The 12928-nt window shown below is 35.2% G+C and overlaps 1 protein-coding gene and 1 pseudogene across 9 annotated transcripts in view; both read right to left on the reverse strand.

The window, feature by feature from the left end:
• The window catches only part of OSBPL9 (oxysterol binding protein like 9), a 160770-nt gene that overhangs the window by 29704 nt on the left and 118138 nt on the right, over positions 1 to 12928 (reverse strand). For 6 of the 9 annotated variants that reach the window (XM_025420090.3, XM_025420087.3, XM_025420092.3 and 3 more), the window contains 3 exons: positions 12461 to 12490; positions 11596 to 11646; positions 2044 to 2082 (listed from right to left, as the gene is read on the reverse strand). In XM_025420090.3, coding sequence (XP_025275875.1) covers positions 2044 to 2082; positions 11596 to 11646; positions 12461 to 12490 — 120 coding nt within the window. The remainder of the gene's footprint in view (positions 1 to 2043; positions 2083 to 11595; positions 11647 to 12460; positions 12491 to 12928) is intronic. The other 3 variants (XM_025420091.3, XM_025420088.3, XM_035699075.2) reach the window with 1 other exon arrangement.
• LOC112642682 (small nucleolar RNA U3) lies at positions 3047 to 3142 on the reverse strand (annotated as a pseudogene).

Genomic DNA, 12928 nt, shown 5'->3' on the forward strand with positions numbered 1-12928 from the left:
AGCGGATCAAAATGGAAAGAGGAAATAAAACACCTCTATGATACAGAAGTCTAAGAGTTTTTATTAAAAAAAAAAAAAAAAAAAAAAAAAAACCTCAGGAAGGAGGGATAGTGAAAGAATCTCTGTCATATAGGAAGGTAAAGCTAAAAGGAAAAACTTGTCAAGAGTTGTAAAACGGTGTGGGAAAATTTTAGGAAGCCAAAACAGTAACTTCTAGATTCAGTTTGGTGCTTGTCACTTAATTCTCAATTCACCACAAATACTGTTTCTCTATCAAAGACAGAGAGAAATGTTCTCTCTTGCTTTGCTATCTTTAAACATTACAACTCTACCTGGTGAATGTACTTGCACCACTAGGACTTTATCTTTCCACCTCATACCACTACCACCTTCTATTGTGTCACTGCACACACTGCATAGGTATCTAGTTTTACAGTCACTAAAGGCAAAGAGATATATCTTCTAACTGGGTGGTGCAGAGAAGATGGCTTTCTTTTGGAGGATTAAGAAGAAAAAAAATAAACATTGGGATCCCTGGATGACGCAGCGGTTTAGCGCCTGCCTTTGGCCCGGGGCGTGATCCTGGAGACCCGGGATCAAATCCCACATCGGGCTCCCGGTGCATGGAGCCTGCTTCTCCCCCTGCCTATGTCTCTGCCTCTCTCCCTCTCTCTCTGTGACTATCATAAATAAATAAAAATTTAAAAAAAAAGTTTAAAAAAATAAAAATAAAAAATAAACATGTAGTTGCAATTTTAGAGGAAAAAAAATCTAAATTTTTCTGATTTCAAGCCAAGAACTTATTCTGCCAGCATGATGACATTTTAAAAACAAGACTCCGTAGTTTATTGATTTTTTTTTTTTTTTACTTGGAGGAGGTGGGTATGTTTAAACTGAGGTCTCTGCCAGAGTAAAGTTTACATCTATCATTTAAAAGACTACACCAGATGAAAACCAAAAAATGAAATAGTCCTTTTCCATGCGGCTCACAGTCTTAACTGATAGCTCTGGAAGAGAGAGAACATTGCAGGAGATTGTATTCATATCACATAATCGTATTATAACACCATGGCTCAAACTCTGAATTCACACTGTGAAAAAAGATAAAAAATTCCAATGTCTCTAATTCAAACTTTAAAAATACTTATCTCTGGCTTCTTAAGAAATACGCAAACAACATATTTAACTTTTTTTCATTTTAAACCAAATATAAGATAACATGCTTATCCTTTCAAGTATAACCATGAGATGGTTTTGAAGATTTTGAAGTTTCCAGACCTAGACAAGCTGGCATCTGTAAAGTCTTGGGGCAAAAAAGGGAGGGCTGCCTCCTGCTTTAGAAATACAGTCTAAACAGAAGTCATTCAGTTATCATAAAAATAGGGTCACTCCAACTATAAATCTTCAAACTCTATTTTCAGATGGGAAATACCAATAATAAAATTTTCCTTTCTTTTTAAAGAAGTTGAATCTAAGGGAAGAGTAAAAAGCTGAGGAGGAGGAAAGAATAAGAAAACGGCTGTAAGTGAGAGAAGTCATGTTGCAATTTGTTCTAATAAAAACACAAGGTATACCACAATAGCAATGACAGTTAACACAACATGTAAAATCTAAAAGTAAAATAGAAACTGATAAACAAATATTAAATAGATTAAGATATGTTTCAATACTGAATCCCTCCCCTTCTGCTTTCATCTGGGAAAAAAAGAAGTTTGACAAGAAATGTAGCATTGTGAGTTATGCCTTAGTCATAAAAGCTGTATTTTCACACCATGATTAACCCTTCATGTTAACACATGCAAAGTGATTCAATCTGAACCAACACTTAGAAAAATTTTAATATTTTCCCTGCAAATGATTGCTGAAAGATGGCCAACTTTAGGAGCTTAAGGAAAATTGCAAGAGTCAACAACAAAAAGCAGTGAGTAGGTGAAGAGAGGAATTTGTGTTGAAAAATGAGTAGAAGTTCAGGCTTCTCCTGACATGACTGGTTATAATGCTCTGCAGAAGTAAAGGGAAACAAAAAGATTAGATTAAACTTACTATAATTCCATCTGCGTGCTTCTCCGCATTACACTGGTCCTTAAGGAAAAATGTTAAAAATATTAACTTCATTCTTTTATTTAAAGTCCTTGTGTACTTTCTTCCCTATTAAGAAACCTTACTTTACTAGTCAGTAACAGTGTTAGAAAACCATTTCTCTGCTTCTACTGAGATTATAATTCCATTTGTACATTGCTAGCCAAACATAATTCTATCATTGGCTACACAACCACCACCAATAGCATGGCAATTATTTTTCTAAACAGATCCTTAATTAAGTTCATTATAGAAATATCCGATGAGACTGTGTAGTCATAGCAGTACCAACTATTAAAAGCAGATATACTAATTTAGGATTGAAGATAATTTTATAGTAAATTTTACCAACTACCCACAACCCTAACACTCTTACTGCACTTAAAAGGTATAAGAATCAGGGCAGCCTGGATGGCTCAACGGTTTAGCACCGCCTTCAGCCCAGGGCGTGATCCTGGAGACTCGGGATCAAGTCCCACATCAGGCTCCCTGCATGGAGCCTGCTTCTCCCTCTGCCTGTGTCTCTGCCTCTCTCTCTCTCTCTCTCTCTCTCTGTTTCTCTCATGAATAAATAAATAAAATCTTTTAAAAAAACAAAGGTATAAGAATTATATACCCATGGTATCCATGGAATGACCTAGAAGTTAACACTAACAAATATTTTGCATTTATTATTCCAAGTGGAATAATAAATACTACCGATTCTATAAGGTAGGTACTACTAATATTGGACATATGAGAAAAATGAGACAGAGGGTGGAGAGCCAGGATTCCAAAAGTCTGATTTCAGAATTCATGTTCTTAATATGCTATTTTGCTTTGCTTCTCCAAGGATGTACTTCAGGAAGAAGGTGGTGGAAAGTTACCAACACATATTAGGTTCTGTAATTATAATCCATTTATTTGTATTATGTAGATAACATGTTTAATTTTAAATAAAACTGTTTTAAGTTTTAGCTCCTAACTATCAGGAAATTTTTTTTTTTTTTTTTTGGTACCCTACACGTTCAGAGAAACTTCTCTAGTAACAAACTATAGAAATGATCCCTGAAAGTATAGTCTTTATCAGGAAATTTTAAAGTCTTAAGAGAAACCATTATTTGGTCTTGGCTTTAAACATAATGGCCAAGTTTTATCTCATTTATCTGTAACCTTTTCTTTAACTACTTAGTTTGCTCAGAAATCAATATATTGAAGGGTCAACCATGAGCAATGTGAAGGTTTGGAATTTTTTTTTTTTAAGTGCAGGTACAAAAAAGCATTGACATAGCAGGCCTGCCTGCTGGCAAGTTAGCCTTTGGCTAATGACTAGGAACTTGGATTTCAGGAGGGTTCCCACCACTCTGTCTGGTATACGAGCGGCTCACTGTGCCTAAACTGTTGGCAAAGAACATGGTTTATGCTGACAAACTGATTTCCTTCTGAAGTCTGGAATCTTGATAAGTGCTAGGAAGAGGGAGCTTACATGACAAGGTCCCAACAAAAACCATAGGTGTTGAGGCTTTAATGAGCTTCCCTGGTAGACAACATTTTACATATGTTGTCACAATTTGTTACTGGAAGAACTAAGCACATTCTGTGAGTCTACTGGGAGAAGACATTTGGAAGCTTGTGCATTGGTTTCCTCTGAATTTTGCCTTATGTGCTTTTCCCCTTTGCTGATAATGCTTTGGATCACTTGCTCTAATAAAGGATAGCTATGAATATGACTATACACTGTGTCCTGAGAGTCCTCCAAGCAAATCATCAAGATCATCAAACCTAAAGGTGGTCTTTGGGAACTTCCAGCACAGTCGGTATCTTTTACATATCCTTGAGAATAACTGCACTTTGTCAACTGTGTAATTCATGCTGAGGTTTTCCCCTATTTGCAAAATTAACTATATATTTAGAATATATATTCAATATATATCGAATATATATATACTATATGTTCAAAGTTTCAGCTAATTCTTAATAGACACAGTTGAAAATAAATTATTAAGAAGAAAGAGAAATTTAAAGTTTCTTGCTCAGACAGCATTTTAATTCTGGCTTTCCCTTATTAATTTCTATATATTAAATTGATTTTTCCAAAGGGTTTCTTAGAAAGAAATATTACATACATGTGATAGATTAAAATTTCCAGAAATGGCCCCAACAAGAAAGACTGTTCATGTCCCTTACCCTAGAACCTTAGGTGGGCCTTTGTGATGGTCTCTACCAGTAAGTACAACAGAAAGTGACTATATGTGATTTCTAAGACAAGGTCATGAAAATGTTACAAACTTTCACCAAGTTTTCTAGGAACCCAACCACCATACTGTGAGAAAACCCAAGCAGCTACATGGAGAAGAATCTAGGCTCCCAACTGAACTTTCCAGGCATATATGAGTGAACCACCTTGAAAGTAAATAAATCCTCTAGCCCCACATCAAGTCATTACAGATGACATTGCATGAAACAGAAACAAGTCATGAAGTCTACCCAAATTGCATATTTGAAAGCAAAATTTAAATTACTGTTGCTATTTTAAGACACTCAGCTTAGACTAGTTTGTTATGCAGTGATTGATTACTGATATATTACAATAGATATATGTATATTATCTAAGAAAACCACAAATTTTAATTGTGGTATAATTTAAAATAAACTTCAGTATCTGACAAACTTTTTCCCCAAATGTTCTCAATTAATAATGTATGCTACCTACAGCATATTTTAAACTAGGGTTCATTATTTTTGTTACTGTTGTGGTTTGTCTTTTAAGGCACAGTCAAATCATAGACTATTAAATGCCTTATCATTCTCATCATGTACTTTAGGGATTTTGTTCTATCACCTAAAAAGGCTATGTTCATCCCCGCCTTACCCCCACTTCCATTCTTCTTTTTTAAAAATTGTTTTGTTTTTGTTTTGTAACCTTTAATCAGGTTCTGTTAAAGCTAAATCTCAAGAATTACTGAACTCAAGATTTGAGTGCATTCAAAATGAATTATGTTAAAGAAACAAAGCAAAGGTCTAATGCTACTTCCCACTTAAACTATATGTTTATCTGGTTATAAATCCCTCAATCCTTAATACAAAAGCTATTCTCCAAATATACCAGCATGACTGAGATCTGGAAATGTGATAATGAACCAAAACATCAGCACAACATAATTTGGTAAGACTTCTGACCAAAATTATAGACTTCAGTTTTTTAAAACCATGCCTACCAACAACATATATGAAATATATCCTCATCTCTGTAATAAGTCAATGTAGTCTAGTAAAAACTCCCTTAATTATGGACCAACAACAAAAAAAAACAAAAAAAAAATTATGGAGCAACTAACACACTTACCAATTATATCAAACAAACAAACAAACAAACAAAAAAACACAAATTCAAGTTTGATGAGATTCAACAAATGAGGCTAGGACAACCGGATATCCACAGGCAGAAAAATACATTATTATTTTTTTTTAGGTTTTATTTATTCATGAGAGACACAGAAAGAGAGCCAGAAACACAGGCAGAGGGAGGAGAAGCAGGCTCCATGCAGGTAGCCGGATGGGGGACTCGATCCCGGGAACCCGGGATCCAGGCCCTGAGCCGAAGGCAGACACTCAACCGCTGAGCCACCCAGGCGTTCCCAGAAAAATACATTTAGACCCCTACCTCACACTACAAAGATGAACCCAAAGTGGATGACATACAAATAGAGCTAAAACTATAAAACTCTTTGAAGAAAAAGGAATAAATCTTTGTGATCTAGGATTAGGCAATGACAGATAAGCCACCAAAGGTACAAACAATAGAAGATTGATAAACTAGACTTCATAAAAAATAAAAATATGCATGCTTCTCAGGACAATATCAAGAAAGTGAAAAGGTCAACCCACAAACCTGGAGAAAAATATGCAAATCATGTCTGATAAGGATTTGTATTTAGAACATATAAAATCACTCCTACAACTCAATGAGATTAAAAAGAACCCAACTAAAACATCAGCAAAGAATTTTAATAGACATTTCTCCAAGGATAAATGAATAGCTAAAAAGCACATGAAAAGATGTTCAACATCACTATTCCTTAAGAAAATGCAAATCAAAACCACAAGATACCACTAGAATGGCTACAACAACAACAACAAAACAATGACAGGAGTGATATATATAGGTTCCATGAATCTATTATTCATTAATTAAAGTACAGCTGACAATGTTATATTAGTTTCAGATGTACAACACAATAATTCGACAAGTCTATACATTATGCTATGCTTACCGCAAGTGCAAATACCATTTGTCACCATGGTATTACAATACCATTGAGTATATTCCCTATACTGTACCTTTCATCCCCATGACTTACTCAATTCCATGACTGAAAGCCGGTACCTCGCACTCCCCTTCACTCATTTTTCCCACTCCCTTAATTTCCCCTCCTCTCTGGCAACCACCAACTGTTCTCTGCATTTATGGGTTTGTTTCTGCTTTTGTTTGTTCATTTGTTTTGTTTTTCAGATTCCAAAAAGTAAAATCATGTGGTATTTACAGTTGACCATAAGACACAAGCATTATCCAGGTAGACTGATCCAATTTCATGAGCTATTAATATTAAAAGCAAAACTTTCCCTGGCTAGTGCCAGAAGAAAAAGGTCAAAAATGTAAACGATGAGAAGGATAGGCTAGGCTAGGTCACCCACTGGCTGTGAAAATGGGGAGAGTCTGTGCAAGGACCAGAGAGAGGTCTTTAGTTGCTGGCAGTGAATTCTAGCTAACAACTATCAAGGATATGGGGACTTCAGTCCTACAACAAAGACGTGAATAAGCCTGGAAGTAGATTCTTTCCCAGAGCCTCCAGATAGTTCAACCTGTCTAGAACCTTGATTTGGGCCTTGTGATATCCTTAAGCATAGAACCCAGCCCAGTTACTTTAGAGTCTGATCTACAGAACTGTGAGCTAATAAATGAGTGCTGTTTTAAGTCACCAAAAAAAAAAAAAAAAAAAGAAAAGAAGAAGAAGAAAATCACAAACACTGGTGAGTATGTGAAGAAAATGGAATTGTAACACACTGTGTAAAATGGAATTGTAACACACTGTGTAAAATGGTGTGGCTGCTTTGAAAAGTAGTTTAGCAGTTTCTAAAAAAGCTAGACACAGAGTTACCATATGACCCTATTAATGCCAATTCCAGGTGTAAAGTTAAAAGAAACGGAAATACACCTCCACAAAGCCATTATAATGACATTCATTGCAGTATTATTTATAATGGCCAAAAAAAAATTGGAAAGAACCCAAAAGTCTATCAACTGATGAATAAACAAAATGTGTTAATATCCATTCAATAGAATATTATTCAGAAATGAACAGGAATTAAGTTCTGACGCATGCTAATGAGTGAACTTTATAGTGTAAATATCAATAAATCTTTTTTATCAATAAATCTTTTTAAAAAGTCTAATGAGATATTTATAAACACTTATGGAAAAAAACTCTACAAAAGAAAAATGTCCTGGGGAGAGGACCTGAGATCCAAAGACAACTTAAATATACAACCTACTTTGAAAGGATAATCTAGACCTGTACATACTGTCCAGTGTGGGAACTACTAGTCACACATGGCTACTGAGTACTTGAAATGGAGCTAGTTCAAATTGTAAAATACAACCAAGATACTGAAAACTCAGTACAAGAAAAAAAGATAGAATATGAAGTTTCTCACTAATGAATTTTTATATTGCTTATGTTGAAATGATTTTGGATATATTGGGTTAAATAAAATGCAGTGTTAAAATTAATTTCACTTGCTTATATGAGTTGTGGCATATGGTCTTATCACCTAATCTCTGGTCAAGTCCTCAGATACAGGGCCTCCCAGATTATTTCCACTCTATTCTACCTCCCTCACCTTCTTCCACAGTTTCCCATGAAACACCAGCTGTCTCCATCTATGGTACAAAGAACAAATTCTGAACTAACAGAGGCCACCTGAAAATCTCACTAACCAAGTAATGCCCAAACTTTGCTGCATATTACAACCACCTGGGAGTTTAAAATCCCAAAGCGCAGGTGATAACCCATAGCAATTACCACACAATGTCTGGGAGTGGGAGCCAGGCATGAGACATCTCCAGATGATTCTAATGGATAGCAAAATTCAGGAACCAATGCATTATTAATCATTGAGGCAGGAGGGAAACTTCTGCTAATGAGAATTAAAGAATCAAAACTGGAAGGAGTTTAAAAATCCTACCTATATAGCATGCTGCTTCTGACAAGCTAATACTGGGGTCCCTGGGTGGATCAGTTGGTTAGGCATCTGCCTTAGGCTCAGGCCATGTTCCCAGGGTCCTGGGATCGAGTCCTGCAGCAGGCTCCCTGTGAGAAGCCTGCTTCTCCCTCTCCCTCTGCCTGCTGTTCCCCTACTTGTGCTCTGTCAAATAAATAAATAAATCCCTTTAAAAAATAAATTTAAAAAGCTAATACTAAATAAATTCCAAATAATAGAGGTATCAAATTGACTATCTTCTTATATTCCTATATTCCTTTGGGGTCTCAGGTGGCAATCTCTCTCTCAAAGTAGCTGATTTCAATATTTTATTAACCTATCAATGAAGAATAGTCCTCCAAAATGGCTGTAACAACTTATATTCCCATCAGTATTAGAAGTTCTGCAATGTTTACCAACAGCACAACAGAGAGGTGGCTAAATAAAAAAATCATAAAGTGGAAACTGTGCAGCCAATAAAAATTATGTATTAGAAACATCCACTCAAAATTCACAATTATCAGGCCCCTACTATGTGGCAGGAAACTGTTCTAGGCACTGAGGATAAGTGGTGTAATGGAGTGAATATTTGTGTGTCCCTACCTCTCACCACCAAATTCAGAAGCCCTAACCCTCAGTATGGCTGTATTTAGAGATGGGGTCTCTAATGAAGTAAATTATGGTTAAATAAGGTCCTAAAGATGGGGCCCTGACCCAGTAAGTGTCCTTATAAGATACCAGAGAAGTCTCCTCATCCTCTCTCTCCCCACTCTCCCGCTTTCCCTTCTATTCCTCCCCACTCTCCCTCTCTCTCTCTCTTCTCTCTCTCTGTTCTTTGTGCATGTACCAAGCAGAGGCTGTGTGAGGACATACTGAGATGGTGGCTATCTACAAGTTTGATTCCCCTCACAGGGAATCAAATTGGCAGGAACCTTGATCTTCAACTTCTAGCCTCCAAAGCTGTGAGAAAATAAATTTCTGTTCTTTAAGCCACCCAGTTTGTGGTGGTTTGTTATGGCAGCCCAAGCAGACTAATACAATGGTAAACAAAGTCCTTAAGGAGATTATAAATCAGGTTGCAGAGAGACAATAAACAAGATATCATGTAAATTGGGCCAGTGATGCAAGACCTCTCATCACAAATGAGAGGTTAGAGATTAGAGTGGTCAGGAAGATCTCTTCAAAGAGATTTCATGTGGGTGGAAATCTGAATAAAGTGAGGGAGTGACTCTTGGAAATCTGGGGTAAGTTCCTTCCAGGTAATGCGGAAAGCAAATACAAATCCCTGAAGCAGAAAAAGTCTGGCCTGTGAAAAGGAAAACAAGCCAGTGTTGTTGGAATAGTGTAATCAAGTGAGGGTAGATGAGATGTGAGAGAGTAACGATGGTTCAAATGATTTAAGTTACTGTAAGTAGTTTAGATTCCATTCCAAGGGAGATGAGAAACCATTTAGGAGGATTTGAGCAGGTAAGTGAAATGGTCTGATTTACATTAGAGATACACAGAGTTTATATAGAGTACATGTATAACTTAAGGGATGTGTTTGTACATTAAAAGCCATGAAAAACTTCCTTCTAAAAAGAGTTAAAAAGCCAAATTCCATTTACTTAATCTATGTTACCCATTCTGAAGGACCTTGAAATGTAACTATCAAGCTGGGCTAAAGAAAACAGAGTAGGAGGTACAGACTAAATAGTAGAAATTACTAGGGACAGTTCGCTGGCTTGGTCAGTGGAGCGTGCAGCTCTTGATCTCAGGGTTATAAGTTTGAGCCCCCATGTTGGATGTAGAGATTACTTAAAAAATAAAAAAAATCTTAAAAAAAAAAAAGGAAACTTCAAATAAGGAGTACTAGTAATTTGAATTCTAACTCATTCCAAAGACAGAACACCAAAAACGTTCTTTATGGGCAGCTAAAAGGTGACCTACTCAAAGAGGCTCAGGTGCCTTGTTTTTGAGTAATTTATAGATTATCCAAACCAGCCTAACACTCTCAGCCCTTCTACTTCCTCAATCTTCCAAAGGTGGCAGTATGCATCCCTAAAATACCTACCAATTCACACTGAGCATGGTGTAGTTTACTGGTTATCTGTACACTCCAGAGGCTTTTGGGTAATAGTAGGTGATCCACCCACCCATGTAATTGCACAGTGAAGAAAAACAAAAACCTTACCACCTTTTTATACCTCTAACCCTATCCTCCCTTTAGTATATATTCTGATCCACAAAAGTAGATGAAAAATTTAGACACATACACAGGAATCAGACAAGAGTTGTCACAAAAAAAAAAAAAAACCCTAGAAAGTGAACATAAGCCCTTATGTTGTGACACTTTAATACTGAATCAGCCTCAAAAGAAAATGACACTGCCCTCCTTTAATTTATATGCTGAATATCCTTACTATCTAAGTACAAATGGACTGTCCTATAAGATTGTATCATTAACAATACTAGGTTAAAAGTGACCATTATTGGGCAAACAAATACAACTGAGTAGGTAAAATAGGCCAGTAATTAAAAACTCATGCAAACATCCCAATAGTAGCCTCTTATTGGCAGATGAACTGCCTGCCCACCCTTTTCAAGCCACTAGCTGGAAATACAGAGGTACAGTCAGGTAGAAATAATGGGAGCAGAATTTCCTTTTTAATTCTTATTTTCAAACACTAAAATGCTTATTTTGCAAAATACAAAGCAATCAAATCTATACTTAAGTTGAATACACCAACATTTTTCAGAAAAGCAGGCACAATAGCCATGAAATTTTTACTGAACCACAACAATTCAAAATACATTTTGTGGTATGAATAAAGAACAGCAATTTAAAGTAGTGGTTCACTAATGTAGTTTAGTACCAGAAAAAAAATCTACAACACAATAAATATGTATCTTTATTAATACTCCTTATTGTGGATGAGAAAAAGAACTCTTGCTAAAATTTAATTTCTAAGAAAAACTTTTCTGTGAAAGGTTTTACAAAATAGATCCTTGCTCCAAGTAGTGATAATGTATAAAATGAACAAAGGGATAAGTAATTCAAATGTGCTCCCCTCCTTCCCAGTCATTGGGTCAGAAATTACCATGTCAAAAACAGGCACATGCTACCAAGGTAATATCCCAGTACAACAGTTGTTCAATAGTACCAGGAACCTCACAATACAATTTACTGTAGAAAAGTATATATTTCAGAAACAAGTCATCTTCTATTAAAGAAAAACACCATTATAATTTTTAAATCTCATTAAATGCAAGTAATAAAAAGTAAAATTTACTTACTTTAGCAATCTGCAGCAACACGATGCAGTGTTTAATTGATTCTACCATGCTCTGTAAAAACAGAACACTGATTTTAGGATCTTGCATCAAATAAAACAGTTATATGACATTAAAGCTTATAAAAAAAAATCAGTTCAGATGTACAGGATTTAATTCCATAATACACAAGAAATACCCTCTCTGAATATCCAGTGGGTTCTAATATACCGATAGTGTCAGATGAAGTTATCATTAGCAATTCTATAAATTAAAGAATGCAAAAAAATTGCTAATTTATACTAAATAACATTCTAACTGGTTTTTCAACACTTCAAAAAGAAAAAGATGTGAGTCTGATTAACTTCCAAATTCTTAGATCAACAGCAAGCAATCCCAGTGTAAATTTCTAAAACATCTATTCAAGACTTTTATGGAATTATGAAGGTTAAAGGATCCTATCACAATATAGGTGAACCTAGAACACTACTACTTTGCCAAAGTGCTTTTGTCAAACTACAAATCTTATTAGTAGCCTATTATATAATGTCAGAAGGCCAATACATCAGAAAACTTGAATCACAATATGTTTTAATTATAGAAAAGAGAATATATGTTGTGCACGGATGACACCTTTTATCCAAGGATCTTAGACAAGACCAGAAACAGATAAAATGGTATATAAAATGAATTTGTTAGATTATTCAAGTCCTTTTAATTCCTTTATAAAATTATACACACCCTTGCAAAAATTTATAAAAATTAAAATCTCAATTGCTCCTATTAACAGAGCAATTTATTAATTTAAGCAGCAGTTTAAAATAGAAATAACACCTTAAAGCACTTTCTAATGCAAAGAGTTTTAGAGTTTACTAAACACATAACTTACATTTGTTGTTTCTTTGAGAGTTTCAATTTTCTGTGAAAAATGAGAAGTTTAAATGAAAATAATCAAAAGCCCAAAGAAGTACCATCACTGTTTTTTAGTGGTCATTTAAAGAATTTTACCAAAATGTACCCATTACTCTAAGCAAGTGGAGGCAAGTTGGGAAGGGAGTACCTTCTGTTATACTTTTAAAAACTTAAACATTTAAACAAAAATTCAAACATTTATGGATTATATCCTCAAATAAGATTCGTGTGATTCAAGATTTTTAATAATAACACAAAACATTAAATAACACAAAACATTATTATTCCTTATATGGAAAAAAGTCTTTTTTATAGACTCACTATGTGATTTTAAAACATTTGTTCTACACAGTAATTTGAAGGGGCACATGCACCCCAATGTTTATAACATCAATCTCCACAATAGCCAAAACATGAAAAGAACCCAGAAGTCGGGATCCCTGGG

Source organism: Canis lupus, chromosome 15, assembly GCF_003254725.2.
Source record: "Canis lupus dingo isolate Sandy chromosome 15, ASM325472v2, whole genome shotgun sequence".
Classification (NCBI taxonomy): Eukaryota; Metazoa; Chordata; class Mammalia; order Carnivora; family Canidae; genus Canis; species Canis lupus.